Consider the following 18928-nt stretch of genomic DNA (forward strand, 5'->3'; position numbering starts at 1 on the left):
ATAGATAAAAAGTACTTTAATGTATTTTATATGTGAGACCTATTTAATATTGGGGAAATTAAAATACATTTTATTTAAAAATTTAGACATGGAATTCTAGGCAAACTCATTTTGAAATGTAATAAACATCATCCAAGGGTCTCTGATTGCCCCTTCCTCCCCTCTTATTCTCCACATCTCATTCCCCACCAGAGCTGTACTAAGAGCAAAATTCAATCAGCTGTTTTTCCATAATCTTGTGAAATATCTTCCAGTAGATACAGGAAGATAAATCTCATGCTCAGAAATAGACTCTTTCAGGCTGTAAAAGGGGAGTCATTAACATTTTTGAGTACCTAGCATGTGCAAGATACAAGGTTAAGCCTGTCAAGAGGGACCAGTTGTACAGAGATATGTCTCTACTTTTATTCATTCACTTAGTTCACAAATATTTATTGATCACCTGTCATTCAAAGCACAAGGAATATAAAGATAGACATTGTGGCTGGTGAGCTGATTCATAAATGAAGACTGAAAAAAGCTATACTATTGGGGTTACATGGCAAACTGAAATGAAGGTGATGAGTTTGTTTTTCTGGTATTTATACAACTTGAAGAATTAAACTAGGGAACTGTTGGGGTGAGGGGAGACCACACAAAAGACCAGGAAAAGGAAGTCCCTCCCAGGAGAAAGAGGAAAGTTGGCCCTAAAGCTGATGGTTTGGAAATTGATTAAGGATTTTCTATGAAGCCTTATTTTACCTTTAAAAGTAAAAATTTAAATGCTTTAACCCTTGGTGTAAATCTGATGGCTAAATTATTTCAGAAGGGGTGGGAATGAGAAACAGGAATAGCCATTTGTGGTGGTTTGGAGCTGTACGTACCCCAGAAAAACTGATACCAATAGAAGGTGGTGGTTCTCTGTCTGATGCACTCAAACGACCAATTCCTCAGACACCAGCGTTTTGAAGAGAGATATTGCTAAGTGTGAAGAGGAGATTGGATGGCCTATTGGCTTAAAAATCTGTCTCCCTGATCTAAGGGTTCAAACAAGGAGAGAGGGAGTTGTTACCATTACAATAATGAAAATAAACAGCTACAATTTACAAATGTAAAGGTGTGGAGCTATGCTAGAACTAAGCTAACCATTACAAGAACAAGTCAGTGGTTAGTTCTGAGCTGACACAAGTTCCTTCATTAACATTAGGGGGTTGTCTTTGTGATTATAAGACTCTAAAGTTGATAAATAAAGTAATTTAAAAAAAAAATAAAGTTGAGAAAACAATAAAAGGGGTACAAGTGAGGGTAAGTCACAAATATTTTGCAATCACAAGGTCACAGGATAAAGGCTATATAATTATACAATCATTATAAAATCAAGGCAGATGGATTATAGTTTAGCAATTTCAGATATTTCCCTATGGCTATTCTAAAACATTAGAAAGTAAAAAGAAATATTTATATAATTATTTGGTAATCATAATCGTTTCTTAAATCCTAACTTCTTGGTCTTAATCCATTTTGGTGGGTATGAACCCATTGTAAGTAGGAACTTTAGATGAGGTTACTTCAATTAAGGCCCACCTCGTTCAAGATGAGTCTTAATCCTATTACTGGAGTCCTTTATAAGTACAATGAAATTCAGACAGGCAGAGAGAAAGTCACAGGAAGCACGAGCTGAACATCAACAGAATCCAAAAGAGAAGGGAGAGACTAGGAGAAACCACCATATGCATTGTCATGTGACAGGAGTCCTGAACCAAGGGTCACTGGCAGCCAACCCTAGAATGCCTGTCTTTAGGGAGAAAGCATTGCCTTGATGATGCCTTGATCTGGACTTTTTTCCTAGCCTCAAAACTATGAGTTCATAAATTCCCATTGTTTAAGCCAACCCATTGCATGGTAGTTGCTTGAGCAGCTAAAGAAATCTAAAACACCATTAAAATAATAAAAAGAAGTAAAAAGAGGTAAGTGTTCAGCTACACAATTCATCCAAGGTTTAGGAAGGTCCCCACAATTTATGTTACTCAGAAGGAGGGAGAGGATTTACATGCCAGGTGTTATGCCAGGGGATGTTTATGAAGATTCCTGCCCTACTACCGGAGATGCAATAATATTGTTTAACCCTTATTCTCAAGGAGATAAAAATCAATGAATGCTCAAGGCTGTTGCTTCTAGTCCAAAATCTGTGATACAGTAACGTGAATGTATTTATACAGTATCTGTACCCTAAAGAATAGAGACTGCTGTCATCATTTATATATTTAGTCCAACTTCCTCATCCCCAAAAAGCAAGTGATCACCTAACAGTCTGTGGACTACACAGGTATCACACTGAAATGTATGGGGAGCCCCAGGCATACTCCAGCTCCTGAGTTTGAGGGCCAGCACTATTCAGCTCATTCAAGGACACAGAAGATCGGCTTATATACACACAAGACCTCCAGGCCAGATACCAAAATGTGCAACCCCAGGAGATCAGGTCACACCCAAAGCCCAAACAACACCCCAGCAGCCAGGGCTCCCCTCCTCTGCTTCACTTTCCTGCATATTAGCAGCTTTTGCCACGCATTCAGTATTATGTAATACATATTTGTCATGGTCCATATGACTAGGGACTCAAAAACATGGTGGTATATAAAAATTCACAGAGGTGAATCGCACAAGGGAATCTCAGGAGAGAAGGCATCTCAACTCATACCAGGTAGATAGATCCCGACGGACGTGTGTCATGTCATCACACATTTCCTACACATGAGCACACATATACGTATATGCAAAAATGAAATCTCAAGACGGGCTGGAAGTTCAGTTCAGCCTTTTCCAAGAATGCCTTATTCTTAGGCTTGATTGGGATCCGGTGAGAATGCAGTGGGAGGAGATGCGGGGGCGGGACGCGAGCAGGTGAAGGGGCCTCGGGCAATCTGGAGACTGAGGGCGGGGGATTGGAGGCCCCGCCGGGCTCCGGGCTCCGGCTCCGCGAGGGCAGTTCCCGCCCGGGCCGCCCCGGCAGCCCGCCCCTGCCCCCGCCCCTCGCCGCCCGCGGCTCCTCCTCGCTTCGCCATGGTGGAGCAGGGAGACGCGGCGCCGCTGCTGCGCTGGGCCGAGGGCCCCGCCGTCTCCCTGCCGCAGGCCCCGGAGCTGCAGGCTGGGGGCCGGGGCTGGGGCAGCGGCGGGGGGCCCCGGCCCGCCGCGGAGCCGTTGAGGAGGCGGGAGCCGGGGGAGCTGGGTCCCTCCGAGGTGCTGCTGCAGCCCGGGCGCCTTGAGCTCGGCGACACAGAGGAGGACCAGGTGGTGGCCGTGTTCGTGGTCACCTTCGATCCGCGCTCGGGTGAGAGCCGCTCCGGGACTCGGCGGGGAGGGGTCAGGCCGCCCCTCGGGCTTGGGGCTGGCGGGGGAGGGGCTTGATGCGCGCGCACCCGCACCCACACACCTGCATCTCCCCCACCTCACCCGGCCCTGGACTCCCGGAGCCGCGGAGGGACGGGGGTGGCATGTCCTCAGCCCCCTCCCGCGGAACAGAGCAAAGTCTCCTGCGCAAGGTCTGGGCGCGCGCCCCACACCGAACCGGACCTGTGGGCTTTGTTTGTCACCCTCCGACCCTCCTCTCATTTCTGTCCGGTTGCTTCTCGGCAGCTTCCCCAGTTCGCACTCCTATTCTCACAGTCGTGTTTGCACTTCTCTAATGTTAAGCTGCTATACCTGTTTGTTTTCTTTCTTTTCTTGCTTGGCTCCAAGATTTTTCAAGTGAAAAGGAGGCAGAAAGCCCCCAGGTGAATTCCACCCGAAACATCTTGTCTTGAGCCTCCCTGTTCTCGGTTTCCTCTCTCGCGCTCCCTGTCACTTCAGTAGGATAACTTTCCTAGCGGCCAAGTTCACTTTCTCTGAGGGCATTCTTTTGAGGAGTCAGTGCCGGGAGAATTAGGGGATGGGACTGAGGAATTAAGCTGGAAGACCGACTTAACGAGAAACCTCCTCAGGTAGACCCTTTTTCCCATATGCTTGGAGAATTAAAGAGCTTTTTTTTTACATTATCTTTAGCCTACCCACACTGTGCGGAATTATGCTGTTTAGTGGTGAGAGATTCTGAGGCTTATAAAGTGAGTGAGTTGATGTGCTCTCTTAGAAAGCTCCAGATGGGGCATGGTAAATCGGAGAGCTCCTCTGTTCTTTATGTATTGGAGGGAGGAGATGTTCATAATCAGGGTTCTAGGGCTTAAAAAAACAAAACAAAACAAAAAACCCTGATGTGTTTTTCTGTCGGTATCTCCAATAGAGTTGCTGGGATGTGGAGTGCCTATTAGTGAAGGAAAACATTTGCTTCTTGTGGAGTTCCTTCCTTGGTCCTCCAGGAGGACATGTAGCCCATAGTGAAGGACTTATGAACACCTAGCCTGATGGGGATGGTGTGGAGTGGGAGGGAAAAGGGTTAAGGTCTTTAGGTGGGTTTTCAGGTATAGCAGAAGATGATGGTTTGAGGCAGAGTAACCTAACTTTAGGCAAGAATTATGAGCCAGCAAAACACAGAAAAAACTTGGGATTCACAAAGGTAAAGTCAAGTCCCTCCTGTAGCAGTAGTTTGTGGTAAGGAGAACTGGGGCTTTCTAACTCCTTTGCCCTATTCTAATGGCTTTCAGACTTTTTCGACTTGACCCACCATGTAGTTTTTGTTTTACATCACCATCTGATATGATTGCATACATATGTAACTGAAATAAAAGTTTCGTGAAATAGTACAGAACCCTCCTACATGCAAAGCATACTGCTATTTTCTATTTCATTTCATTTCTTTTTTTAAATGCTCATGACACATGCTGGTTGTGACCCACTTGTTGGTTGGGACACCCAGTTACCAGGAGTTTGAAAATACTGGTTTTTTTTTTTTTTTTTTTACTATACTAACCCTTGTTGCTAGACAGAAATTTTTTTAATAATAAAAAATTACTTTGTAACTAATTATATTCCCTAGGCGCTACCCTATCGCCTTCCTGTAAACAGATAACTAGCATAAGATTCTTTCTGAGAAGTGTTTAACTAGAAGAAACAGAAAAGGAACATTTTTCATGCTCTGATTTCATACTGAACCTCTTGCAGAAGCGCTGGTGGGATAAATTCTAGGGAAGGAGAAAAGAAAACCCTACACAAGAAAGACCTGATAAAATTGAAAAGCACAAAATCACTGGGACCCTCCACTGTGTATTGTCAGTCACAGCTGGTGAGTGTGTTTTGTGGGTTTGTGTATATGGAATGTGTATGTATATACCCATATATAGACACACACACAAACGTGTGTGTAATGGTTTTCAGATAGGGTTTGTGTGGAAAGAAGGGATTGTAAGTGATACTTAAACATTTACTCTGTGCAGGCATTTTTCTAAATGCTGTTCCATTTAATTCTCATCATCACACTGTAATTTGGTGATCATTTATACTCATTTTTTATACAAGGACACAGGCCAAGGATGGTTAAGTCATTTGCAAATATTAACTAGCCAGTAAATCCTTGCTAAGTGCAGTCTTTCTGTTACACTACACTGCCTGAGCCTCTGTTCCCTAACTTCTCATCATTACTCTATCCAGGGGGTGGGGAAGAGAAAGAGAGAGGGAAAGAGAGTGAGAGAAAGAGGACCTTTTAACTTTGTTCTTTTTATTTTGGAGAAAGCAGTTGTTTCTCGCCCATAAACTCGTTTTTCTTTTGTCATCAAACCCAGTCAAAAATGACACTTTGCAGCCTGTAAAAATATTCTGACCATCCTTATATAAAAGAAAAATGATGTGGTACATCTCTTTCAGATAGAAGACTGAATGAATGAACGTTTTCTGGGGTTCTCAAGAACTCAGTGCTAGGACCAGGGTCCTCAGAGAGCACCTGGTGTGCCCCCTTGTGTGATGGCTGAGGAAATCATGGTCCAGAGAGGTGCAGGCCACGGTTGTCCAGGGAACTGGGGACATCACTGGGACCAGGATTGTCTCCCTATTGTAGTCCCAATTTTACCTCTACTACTAAGGCAAATCTGCTTTGTGCTACAGGTTAACCTTGGGTCAATAAGACTTTTTGCCCTTCCTTAAGCTTTTGTTACCAAGAGTAGTAAAGAATACTGGATTCTTTATCAAAATCAGAGCATATCACAGAAGTTATTACGTGGGAGTAACTTGGCTAGTTTCTCTCACTTGCTTGCTGCCTGCCTATGCAACTTCCCATTTCTCTTCCTGTGTCTTCTCCTTCCTTTACTAAGGGCTCTCCCTTCTCCCCTCACCCACCCAGCCATTCACTTCCCAGGCTGTGGGCATTTCAGTCATCTTCCCATTTAGTATGGGAAACTTAGCTTGTATCTGAATCTGTGTGTGTGGGGGGGCAGGTGTGGGGGTGAGAGAATCCATAGTTATGGTCCATCTTTAAGGAAGTGTGTGGGTCTCTGTGGGTGAAAGTGGATCCTTGTTAGAATGTGTGTGTATACACACGTGTGTGTGTATATTTAGGCAGGTATGTGCTCAGTGATTCTCAAGACTTGTCGAGGGATAGAATAATTCTTCTTTTCTACTTTTAGATACAAGTTTTGGAAAGCTGGGTGGAGCACTTGTAGGAAGAATCATAAGAAAGGAGAGACATAAAGAATGTTTTCCTTGGACTCGGGTTGAAAATTATGGTTGTTGGATCTACAAATAAAATTAAGACAGAGGCTTTAGTTTCAAGATGAGGTGGTAGAGGCTTTGCTGTCACACTCACACACACTCACCCACATACACTTACGTATACACTCAGTTTTTATCTGGAGCAGGGAGCCCCTAGGATGGCGGTGCTGGCTGTCTAAGCTACAAAGCTGCTATTGAAACTAGCCCCAGATGCTAACTATGTAAGTGGGGTGGGAGAGGTTGGCAGCCAGAATATTGCTTTTTCATTGTATTCAACTCCATTACTTAGAGCCTTGGTTTTTTTTATTTTTGTTTTTATTTTGCTCTTTGGATTTCTAGTGAAATTTTACTTTCCTCTGCTTAATTAAGGAAAAAGTTATTGTCACACTTGGAAATCAGCCTCCCAGCCACCCCACCTCCACCCCACCCCTGTCCAGTGGCTATGGTGGTAACTATAGCTGTTTCATTGTGTGACTAAGGAATTCTAGGTGGGCCTGAGGCAGATAAAGCTTTGGACCTGCAATGTCTGGACACCTGTGAATCTGCCTCACAGGGCTGTTTCTTTATAAGGGAATCACTTTAAGCTGCTCTGTTTCACCCAGGGTTATTTTGTGGGTGTCTGGGAAAATTCCAGTGCTGTACAGGTTTGTATTAAGTGACTGGGGGGGAAAGTGGGGTTGGCTGAGGGAAGGAACACCTGCTGAGGGTTTTAAGAGGTTTTTTCTTTTGTTCTTCCTGATTAGGGATGAATTGCTCCATGTTCTTTCCTCACCTCCTAGCCAATGCCTAAATTACAAATAAACACCTATTTAATTCAATGTATCTGAATGCACCTATGTTTATGTCGAATGGATATTTAAAAATCACTTCCACACTAATTTTAATCTTCATTGATTAAGGCTGGGTCTGGTGTCTGAGGCTTAACTTGGAATGCTGCCTGGTCATCTGACTCATGGCAAATAGTAAATGGCTTCAGCAATGGGTGGGAAAGTGAGAATGGAAAATTTGAAGCATATTTTTGAGATTTAAGAGTAGTCCTCAGAATGGCTCCAATGAGGCTCAGCTCCAATGAAGGAGGCAAAGAGAAGGCCAGTTCTGGGATCCAACAAGAAAGTATCTTAGAATGATTAATACTACCATCATCCTTTCTCTGTATTTCCCATCAGATGTCAGTGGAATACAATTGTGGTTAATTTTATTAATCTCACTCTGGCAGAATCTTTCCCAGGCTGTTGGTGATTCACCTGCTTGTGGTTTCCAGGGAGAAGTCAGTTTGTGGCCATCTGCTGTGATTTTGTTTCTTCTCTTAAAAGTCTAGAAGAGTAAAGGAGGAGTTCTAATAGAAAGCCTACCACTTACTGAGTGCCTGCTTGGTGCCAGGCACTAAGATACTATTAGGTGTTTCGAGGACCTTGCCTCTAATCTTCCCAATGGTGTTTACTAGCATGATAAGAAAAACAGGTGTGCAGAGCCGAAAGTCAGAGGGCAGAATGCAGCAGAGCCCATACACCAGAGCCTGCTGCCTCCAGAGCCTGTGCTCCTTCCCACACCACACGGTCTCCCAGTATAAGGCTATACTGGGTCTGCGAAATGGAAAGGCTTTCCTATGTAAAATTAATGCATTGGAATTCAGCCATGAATTGGCATATGGTTGACTTTAATCACTAGGATTAATTTCTTCTTGCTTCAGGTTTCTTTATCCTGACTCCTTTTTTTTTTTTTTTTCCTTTGCTTTGGCTATAATATCATCTTAGGTGGTTTTAAGACTATTCAAAACTATTTAATACCAATAATCTTTTTTTTTTTTTTTTTTTTTGTTTTTTTTTTTTGTTTTTTTTAATCATCATTTTATTGAGATATATTCACATACCACGCAGTCATACAAAACAAATTGTACTTTCGATTGTTTACAGTACCATTACATAGTTGTACATTCATCACCTAAATCAATCCCTGACACCTTCATTAGCACACACACAAAAATAACAAGAATAATAATTAGAGTGAAAAAGAGCAATTGAAGTAAAAAAGAACACTGGGTACCTTTGTCTGTCTGTTTCCCTCCCCTACTTTTCTACACATCCATCCATAAACTAGACAAAGTGGTGTTTGGTCCTTATGGCTTTCCCAATCCCATTGTCACCCCTCATAAGCTACATTTTTATACAACTGTCTTCGAGATTCATGGGTTCTGGGTTGTAGTTTGATAGTTTCAGGTATCCACCACCAGCTACCCCAATTCTTTAGAACCTAAAAAGGGTTGTCTAAAGTGTGCATAAGAGTGCCCACCAGAGTGACCTCTCGGCTCCTTTTGGAATCTCTCTGCCACTGAAGCTTATTTCATTTCCTTTCACATCCCCCTTTTGGTCAAGAAGATGTTCTCCGTCCCACGGTGCCAGGTCTACATTCCTCCCTGGGAGTCATATTCCACGTTGCCAGGGAGATTCACTTCCCTGGGTGTCTGATCCCACGTAGGGGGGAGGGCAGTGATTTCACCTTTCAAGTTGGCTTAGCCAGAGAGAGAGGGCCACATCTGAGCAACAAAGAGGCATTCAGGAGGAGACTCTTAGGCACAAATACAGGGAGGCCTAGCCTCTCCTTTGCAGCAACCGTCTTCCCAAGGGTAAAACTTATGGTAGAGGGCTCAACCCATCAAACCACCAGTCCCCTATGTCTGTGGTCATGTTAGCAACCATGGAGGTGGGGTAGGCGAATACCCCTGCATTCTCCACAGGCTCCTCAAGGGGGCACTACATCTTTTTTTTTTTTTTTTTTTTTCCCCTTGTTTGTCTTTTTTTTTTTTTTTTTTTTTTAACTTTCCCTTCTTTTTTCAAATCACCTGTATGAAAAAAAAAGTTAAAAAGAAAACAAACATACAATAAAAGAGCATTTCAAAGAGACCATAGCAAGGGAGTAAGAAAAAGACAACTAACCTAAGATAACTGCTTAACTTCCAACATGTTCCTACTTTACCCCAAGAAAGTTACATAATATAGCAACATTTCAGTGAACTTGTTCCTACTACAACCATCAGAAATTAACAGACCATAGTCATTTCTGGGCATCCCCAGAACGTTAAATAGCTTATCTGTTCTTCCTGGATTATTGTTCCCCCTTCCTTAATTGCTCTCTACTGCTAGTTCCCCTACATTCTACATTATAAACCATTTGTTTTACATTTTTCAAAGTTCACATTAGTGGTAGCATATAATATTTCTCTTTTTGTGCCTGGCTTATTTCGCTCAGCATTATGTCTTCAAGGTTCATCCATGTTGTCATATGTTTCACCAGATCGTTCCTTCTTACTGCCGCGTAGTATTCCATCGTGTGTATATACCACATTTTATTTATCCACTCATCTGTTGAAGGACATTTGGGTTGTTTCCATCTCTTGGCAATTGTGAATAATGCTGCTATGAACATTGGCGTGCAGATATCTGTTCGTGTCACTGCTTTCCGATCTTCCGGGTATATACCGAGGAGTGCAATCGCTGGATCGAATGGTAGCTCTATATCTAGTTTTCTAAGGAACTGCCAGACTGACTTCCAGAGTGGCTGAACCATTATACAGTCCCACCAACAATGAATAAGAGTTCCAATTTCTCCACATCCCCTCCAGCATTTGTAGTTTCCTGTTTGTTTAATGGCAGCCATTCTAACCGGTGTTAGATGGTATCTCATTGTGGTCTTAATTTGCATCTCTCTAATAGCTAGTGAAGCTGAACATTTTTTCATGTGTTTCTTGGTCATTTGTATTTCCTCTTCAGAGAACTGTCTTTTCATATCTTTTGCCCATTTTATAATTGGGCTGTCTGTACTATTGTCATTGAGTTGTAGGATTTCTTTGTATATGCAAGATATCAGTCTTTTGTCAGATACATGGTTTCCAAAAATTTTTTCCCATTGAGTTGGCTGCCTCTTTACCTTTTTGAGAAATTCCTTTGAGGTGCAGAAACTTCTAAGCTTGAGGAGTTCCCATTTATCTATTTTCTCTTTTGTTGCTTGTGCTTTGGGTGTAAAGTCTAGGAAGTGGCCTCCTAATACAAGGTCTTGAAGATGTTTTCCTACATTATCTTCTAGGAGTTTTATGGTACTTTCTTTTATATTGAGATCTTTGGTCCATTTTGAGTTAATTTTTGTGTAGGGGGTGAGGTAGGGGTCCTCTTTCATTCTTTTGGATATGGATATCCAACTCTCCCAGCCCCATTTGTTGAAAAGACCATTATGGCTCAGTTCGGTGACTTTGGGGGCCTTATCAAAGATCAGTCGGCCATAGATCTGAGGGTCTATCTCTGAATTCTCAATTCGATTCCATTGATCTATATGTCTATCTTTGTGCCAGTACCATGCTGTCTTGGCAACTGTGGCTTTATAATAAGCTTCAAAGTCAGGGAGTGTAAGTCCTCCCACTTCGTTTTTCTTTTTTAGAGTGTCTTTAGCAATTCGAGGCATCTTCCCTTTCCAAATAAATTTGATAACTAGCTTTTCCAAGTCTGCAAAGTAGGTTGTTGGAATTTGATTGGGATTGCATTGAATCTGTAGATGAGTTTGGGTAGAATTGACATCTTAATGACATTTAGCCTTCCTATCCATGAACATGGAATATTTTTCCATCTTTTAAGGTCCCCTTCTATTTCTTTTAGTAGAGTTATGTAGTTTTCTTTGTATAGGTCTTTTACATCTTTGGTTAAGTTGATTCCTAGGTACTTGATTTTTTTAGTTGCTATTGAAAATGGTATCTTTTTCTTGAGTGTCTCTTCAGTTTGTTCATTTCTAGCATATAGAAACATTACTGACTTATGTGCATTAATCTTGTATCCCGCTACTTTGCTAAATTTGTTTATTAGCTCTAGTAGGTGTATCGTTGATTTCTCAGGGTTTTCTAGATATAAGATCATATCATCTGCAAACAATGACAGTTTTACTTCTTCTTTTCCAATTTGGATGCCTTTTATTTCTTTGTCTTGCCGGATTGCCCTGGCTAGCACTTCCAGCACAATGTTGAATAACAGTGGTGACAGCGGGCATCCTTGTCTTGTTCCTGATCTTAGAGGGAAGGGTTTCAGTCTCTCACCATTGAGTACTATGCTGGCTGTGGGTTTTTCATATATGCTCTTTATCATGTTGAGGAAGTTTCCTTCAATTCCTACCTTTTGAAGTGTTTTTATCAAAAAGGGATGTTGGATTTTGTCAAATGCTTTTTCAGCATCTATTGAGATGATCAATTGATTTTTCCCTTTCGAGTTTTTAATGTGTTGTAATACATTGATTGTTTTTCTGATGTTGAACCATCCTTGCATGCCTGGAATGAACCCCACTTGGTCATGGTGTATGATTTTTTTAATGTGTCTTTGGATTCGATTTGCAAGTATTTTGTTGAGGATTTTGCATCTATATTCATTAGGGAGATTGGCCGGTAGTTTTCCTTTTTTGTAGCATCTTTGCCTGGTTTTGGTATTAGATTGATGTTAGCTTCATAAAATGAGTTAGGTAGTGTTCCATTTTTTTCAATGTTTTGAAAGAGTTTGAGTAAGATTGGTGTCAGTTCTTTCTGGAAAGTTTGGTAGAATTCCCCTGTGAAGCCATCTGGCCCTGGGCATTTATTTGTGGGAAGATTTTTGATGACTGATTGGATCTCTTTGCTTGTGATGGGTTGGTTGAGGTCTTCTATTTCTTCTCTGGTCAGTCTAGGTTGTTCATATGTTTCCAGGAAATTGTCCATTTCTTCTACATTATCCAGTTTGTTGCCATACAGTTGTTCATAATATCCTCTTATAATTTTTTTAATTTCTTCAGGATCTGCAGTTATGTCACCTTTTTCATTCATTATTTTGTTTATATGGGTCTTCTCTCTTTTTGATTTTGTCAGTCTAGCTAGGGGCTTGTCAATCTTGTTGATCTTCTCAAAGAACCAACTTTTGGTGATATTTATCCTTTCTATTGTTTTTTTGTTCTCTATGTCATTTATTTCTGCTTTAATCCTTGTTATTTCTTTTCTTCTACTTGGTTTAGGATTGGTTTGCTGTTCATTTTCTAGCTTCTTCAGTTGATCCATTAGTTCTTTGATTTTGGCTCTTTCTTCCTTTTTAATATATGCGTTTAGTGCTATAAATTTCCCCCTTAGCACTGCTCTTGCTGCATCCCATAGGTTTTGGTATGTTGTGTTCTCATTTTCATTCGTCTCTATATATTTAGCAATTTCTCTTGCTATTTCTTCTTTAACCCACTGATTGTTTAGGAGTGTGTTGTTTAACCTCCAGGTATTTGTGAATTTTCTAAGTCTCTGATGGTTATTGACTTCTAATTGTATTCCATTGTGGTCAGAGAATGTGCTTTGAATGATTTCAATCTTTTTAAATTTATTGAGGCTTGTTTTATGTCCCAGCATATGATCTATTCTGGAGAAAGTTCCGTGAGCACTAGAAAAGTATGTGTATCCTGGTGATTTGGGATGTAATGTCCTGTAGATGTCTGTTAAATCTAATTCATTTATCAGATTGTTTAGGTTTTCAATTTCCTTATTGGTCTTCTGTCTGGTTGATCTATCTATAGGAGAGAGTGATGTGTTGAAGTCTCCCACAATTATTGTGGAAACATCAATTGCTTCCTTTAGTTTTGCCAATGTTTCTCTCATGTATTTTGTGGCACCTTGATTGGGTGCATAGACATTTACGATTGTTATTTCTTCTTGCTGAATTGCCCCTTTTATTAGTATGTAGTGGCCTTCTTTGTCTCTCAAAACATCCCTGCATTTGAAGTCTATTTTATCTGAGATTAATATTGCTACACCTGCTTTCTTTTGGCTGTAGCTTGCATGAAATATTTTTTTCCATCCTTTCACTTTCAATTTCTTTGTGTCCCTGTGTCTAAGATGAGTCTCTTGTATGCAACATATTGATGGTTCATTTTTTTTGATCCATTCTGCGAATCTATATCTTTTAATTGGGGAGTTTAATCCATTTACATTCAACGTTAAAACCGTGAAGGCATTTCTTGAATCGGCCATCTTATCCTTTGGATTATATTTGCCACATTTTTCCCTCTCTCTATTAATATCCTTTATTGTACCCATACCGAATCTCTTTAGTACTGAACCTTTCTCCAAGTCTCTCTGTCCTGTCTTTGTTTCTCTGTCTGTAGGGCTCCCTTTAGTATCTCCAGTAGGGCAGGTCTCTTGTTAGCAAATTCTCTCAGCATTTCTTTGTCTGTGAAAAATTTAAGCTCTCCCTCAAATTTGAAGGAGAGCTTTGCTGGATAAAGTATTCTTGGCTGGAAATTCCTCTCACTCAGAATTTTAAATATATCGTGCCACTGCCTTCTCGCCTCCATGGTGGCTGCTGAGTAGTCACTACTTAGTCTTATGCTGTTTCCTTTGTATGTGGTGAATTGCTTTTCTCTTGCTGCTTTCAGAACTTGCTCCTTCTCTTCTATGTTTGACAGTGTGATCAGTATATGTCTCGGAGTGGGTTTTTTTGGATTTATTCTATTTGGAGTTCGCTGAGCATTTATGATTTGTGTATTTATGTTGTTTAGAAGATTTGGGAAGTTTTCCCCAACAATTTCTTTGAATACTCTTCCTAGACCTTTACCCTTTTCTTCCCCTTCTGGGACACCAATGAGTCTTATATTCGGACGCTTCATATTATCTATCATATCCCTGAGGTCCATTTCGAGTTTTTCAATTTTTTTCCCCATTCTTTCTTTTATGCTTTCATTTTCCATTCTGTCATCTTCCAGGTCACTGATTCGTTGTTCAACTTCCTCTAGTCTTGTACTATGAGTGTCCAGAATCTTTTTAATTTGGTCAACAGTTTCTTTAATTTCCATAAGATCATCCATTTTTTTATTTAGTCTTGCAATGTCTTCTTTATGCTCTTCTAGGGTCTTCTTGATTTCCTTCATATCCCGTACTAGGGTCTCATTGTTCATCTTTAGTTCTTTGAGTAGCTGCTCTAGGTGTGTCTCTTCTGGTCTTTTGATTTGGGTGCTTGGGCTTGGGTTATCCATATCGTCTGGTTTTTTCATATGCTTTATAATTTTCTGTTGTTTTTGGCCTCGTGGCATTTGCTGTCCTTGATAGGGTTCTTTTAGGGTTTGTAGACCAGTTGAAGTCCTTATCTCTAATTTATCAGATCTACAGCTTCGTGGAGTACACTTTCTCTAACTAACCAGCAGGTGGCGTCCACGAGCCACCTGTTCTCCACAAGCCAGATCTCCCCTGCTTAGCCTTTTTGGTGAGTGGGGGAGTGAGTCTTGTGGGGCCCAATTGGTGTCCCAAGCTTGCGTGTGTAGTTGGTGTTGCCTGCCCTGTATGTGGGGCGTGTTTCTGGGCAGTCGGGGAGGGGGGGTGGCCCTAACAATCAAATCTCCCTGATGATCCTAGAGTTTTAAAGCTACTGCAATAGTCTAATCCTTCAGTTCAGTCCTGCCACAGTTTGTCTCTGCCACTGACCCACAAGTCTTTGGTATTGGCGTATGGCTCCTGAGACTTGCAAGTGGGCCCCTCTTCCAGGCTGTGCACCCCGGGTCCTCTGTTGAGGGATGACTGTGCTATGTCACAGGTGAGTGCCGTCCCCCCAGGGCAGTTCTGGGCTGCTGGGCTGTGTTGGGAGGCTCCCAGTCTGCTCAAATGATGGCTGAATGGGGCTCTGTTAATTCACACTGCTCCCCCTTCCCAGCTCTGGGACATTCAGCTGAGGTTGCAGGGAAGGCTAATGTCCACGCCCAGTTTTGTGGTGTGTGCCTGTTATTTGAAGCACTTCCGTCACACTGGGTTGTCTGGGGCAGCTCTGGGCTATGGGGCTGGCGATGGGCAGGAGTGTTTCCTGTCCACCAGGATGGTGGCTGTGAGCGGACACCCCCCTTTTCTTGGGAAGTTGTGTTGTTTAGTGAATTTTCTCAGCCACTGGATTATTGCCTTTTGTCTCAGAGCTCTCTTAGTTCTGCTCTTGACTTGACGTGCCCAAATTTCAATTCTTTGAAGCTTTCTGTATTGAGCTTCTTAGAGTAATTGTTTTAGAAAAAGCAAAAAGGATTTAAAAAAAAAAAAAAAAAAAAAAAAAAAAAAAAAAAAAAAAAACGGCCCTCCTCAGAGATCTAATGGGTTATTGAAATGCTAATAGACAAAGCAACCAGGGCCATTAAGGAAAGGTGCCCTGGGCAGAGAGATCAGCCTTGCTTCGGGATTTGCATATGCGCCTCAAGGCCTGATCTCCGCCCTTCCCCTTTCTGTGTTCACCAGAACTCCAAAAATCCTCTGCTTTTACTTTGGAGCTTCTCGTGTTGTTTTCCTTCTATGCCCGTCTCCTCTCTGCTGGGCTGGCTGCTCTCAGAGTCTCTGGTGTCTGGCCTCAGTCTATCTATGGTTGGAGTTTGAATCAGTAGAATGAGTTTCCGATGAGAGCAGCCACTGCAATTCTCCCTTCTCCTTCCTGGAGCTGACAGCCCCTCCTCCCCCGGGACTGAGCCTGGCAGGGAGGGGCGCGGGTCCCCTGGCCGCAAAAACTTACAGATTTCGGTGATCTCAGCAGTTCCACGTTTTCATGAGTGTTGTATGAAGTATGCCCAAAGACAGATTGCTCTGTGGTGTCCAGTCCACGCAGTTCCTGGCTTTTTACCTACTTTCCTGGAGGAGTAACTAAAACATACAGCTCACCAGTCTGCCATCTTCAATACCAATAATCTTTTGAGGTTTATTCCATCTCTGGGATTTGGTGGCTCCCTCAGAAGGTTGTTATATATAGACAGCATGTGTTGCTGGGTCCCACATTTATCCTTATACAGGGAGTTCTGCCATAATGCGGCATGTGCATTCCTAAGACTCACTGGTCTACAGAAAATCATACAGTGAAAACCACAGAGCTTATGGGAATTCTTGCTTTTACTTCCAAGACATGATTCCCCTTTACTTCATGACTAGAATTATACCAAATGGGAAGAAGCTGCTGGAAAGAGTAAAACTCTTGTTGGAGAAGGGGAAACTGGTGCCAAGCCACACTCTTGAGGTCAGAAAGCTCTGTAACTGGACCTCAAGTGAGACAATCACTGCTTATGAAACGAACACCTCACAAGGAATTTCTTGATTGGGAGTTACCCAACAGGGAAGAAAGAGGAGAAAGAAATGTCGTATATTTCCCATTAGAAAGAGATTATGTTGGTTCAGGATCATTGCTTTCTTTACTTTAACTATTTTGAGATGAACCTCCTAATAGCATCTGTAACAGCATCTAGTGACTGTTCTCGCTAGAGAAATGGTGGTTGGGTGAAATCCAAATATGCCTGGGTGGTATGGCCTTCAGGTTTAGACAGACATAGTTAGAAGACAGAGGCAGCTTTATTTAGAGACAGGGCAAACTATGTCTTTCCTAGCTTAAGCTTATCAAACATTAGCTCTGAGAGACCTAGGCACACAGAGCTGCCAGGCTAACCTTTACAACAATAGAGTGGGGTGAGGGTGGGGGGTGTTCAGGCCATCCTCACATCCAGAGTCAGGTGCACATGCTGCTTTCCCTGAGTTACTGACCTGCCAGCCCAATAGTCTGTTAGTCTGAATTCTTTTAAACAGGGATGTATTTGCCTTTGCATGAGCCTAGCACCTGGCACGATGCTGCCCAGTTACGTTCAGCTAATATTTATTGAGTGACTGGCTTGAATGTACACAGTGCAGATCACCCCATTGTTCCTCATGCAGTGGTGTGGATCCCTCCTCATAAGTTGTCTTTGCAACAAGAGGCCAGGCAGGGCCCGTAGGTACCAGTGATAGTCCCAAGGCGTAGTCCAAGAAGAGGGAAGACATGGAAATAGAAGGAAATTTGGGGGATGGGGGGAGAACTTGTCAATGGTTACTCCTCTCTCTTTGGCTGGCTACCCTTGGAATGACCCCTTCTGTTGAAATCTTCCTGGCAGAGTTCCCAATGTGTGGCACGGCTTTTTGGAAAATCAAAGAATGTGATGACTGGGCCAGTATGACGTTTTTCTGGCTTTAAATGGTTCACCGTAAGGATTGTTATCTTTGCAAAATTTGTTTCCTTTAATCCTCTCTAAGTTCCATCTATAAACTGGCTTGCAGTTTGTGAGAATAGTGTGATATTTCTGTTAAAGGATGACTGTTAGCCGTGATGCTTCTTCATTCCCCTATTATCAGTGGTACATTGCCTCAGTTATTTTTTGGTTTTGCAAAGTCCTTTATGTTTGCTTTATGTTTTCTGACATCTCTATTATTTCATTTATTTGCCCCAAGTTTGTATAGTAAGATATTTAACCTCAGAAAAGTCAAAAGAATAGTACAGTGAAAACCTGTGTACTTTTCTCTTTAACATTTATCATTATACAGGGAGTTCTGCCATAATGTGGCATGTGCATTCCTAAGACTCACTGTTCTACAGAAAATCATACAGTGAAAACCACAGAGCTTATGGGGAAAATGGGGTTGGGAGCATAACACTCAAAAACTCTTGTCAGTGACACCTTAAAAAAAAAAAAAAAGAAAGAAACCGATACAGCACAGTTGTATGCATGTTAAATGATTAAGAAATACCTAAGTATTCCTTAAATATGGTCCTTTACCTTAAAAAAGACCCGAAGTTTGCACATGGAAGTAGATGTAGGAAGGGTTGTGCTTTTGAGTTTTTGTGAAATGGTGGAAGAAAAATAATCTGAAATCAGACAGAAAGTTGTAACGCCAGATGTGAACAGGCATGGCTCATAACCCACAGTGAAAGGGGTGTGTGTTTGTATGTGTGTTTGCATGTTTTGTGTATTCCTACGTAGCTCAGTTCAGCTGGGTGCTGTTGTCAGCATTCACTGTGTTTCTTATGATTGAAATCACACATAAGCAGATGTGAAATTCCCATGCTCAGATTGTTCCCTAATGTTTCAACTGCATTGGAAAAATTCAGCAAGCATTATAGCAGAACTGCTGTAGGTACACTTTCTTTACCAAACCATTTGAAAGTAAGTTCCATATGTCATGATGCTTCACTCCTAAATACTTCAGTATAAGCCTCCTAACAATAAAGACACTTTCCTACGTAACTGCAATATCATTACCATCCATAGGGTAATTAACATTTATTCATTAGTTAGCTTTTTAAAAACATGCCCCTCCTCAAAAAAAGCGTTTAAAAAAGGGCGGGGAGCAGAGGGGCTGTCCTGTCTTATACGCTGTGCTGTGTTGGGGGTGTGTGTTGAACCAGGCAAATTTCCTGCCTTTAAGAAGTTAACAGTGTGCTGGGAGACAAACATCTAAAACAATGATTATAATAGACTGGGATAAGGGCCATAGTAGCTCTGTCTAACTTGCTTTCATTTAAATAGT

The 18928-nt window shown here is 41.8% G+C and overlaps 1 protein-coding gene across 1 annotated transcript in view; it reads left to right on the forward strand.

Annotated features, from left to right (window-relative positions):
- The first annotated feature begins 3001 nt into the window (after positions 1–3001).
- DENND11 (DENN domain containing 11) overlaps positions 3002–18928 on the forward strand; it is a 50005-nt gene continuing 34078 nt past the window's right edge. Inside the window, exon 1 of the mRNA XM_037836001.1 lies at positions 3002–3310. Coding sequence (XP_037691929.1) covers positions 3043–3310 — 268 coding nt within the window. The 5' untranslated portion in view covers positions 3002–3042. The remainder of the gene's footprint in view (positions 3311–18928) is intronic.

Source organism: Choloepus didactylus, chromosome 5 (genome assembly GCF_015220235.1).
Source record: "Choloepus didactylus isolate mChoDid1 chromosome 5, mChoDid1.pri, whole genome shotgun sequence".
NCBI lineage: Eukaryota > Metazoa > Chordata > Mammalia > Pilosa > Megalonychidae > Choloepus > Choloepus didactylus.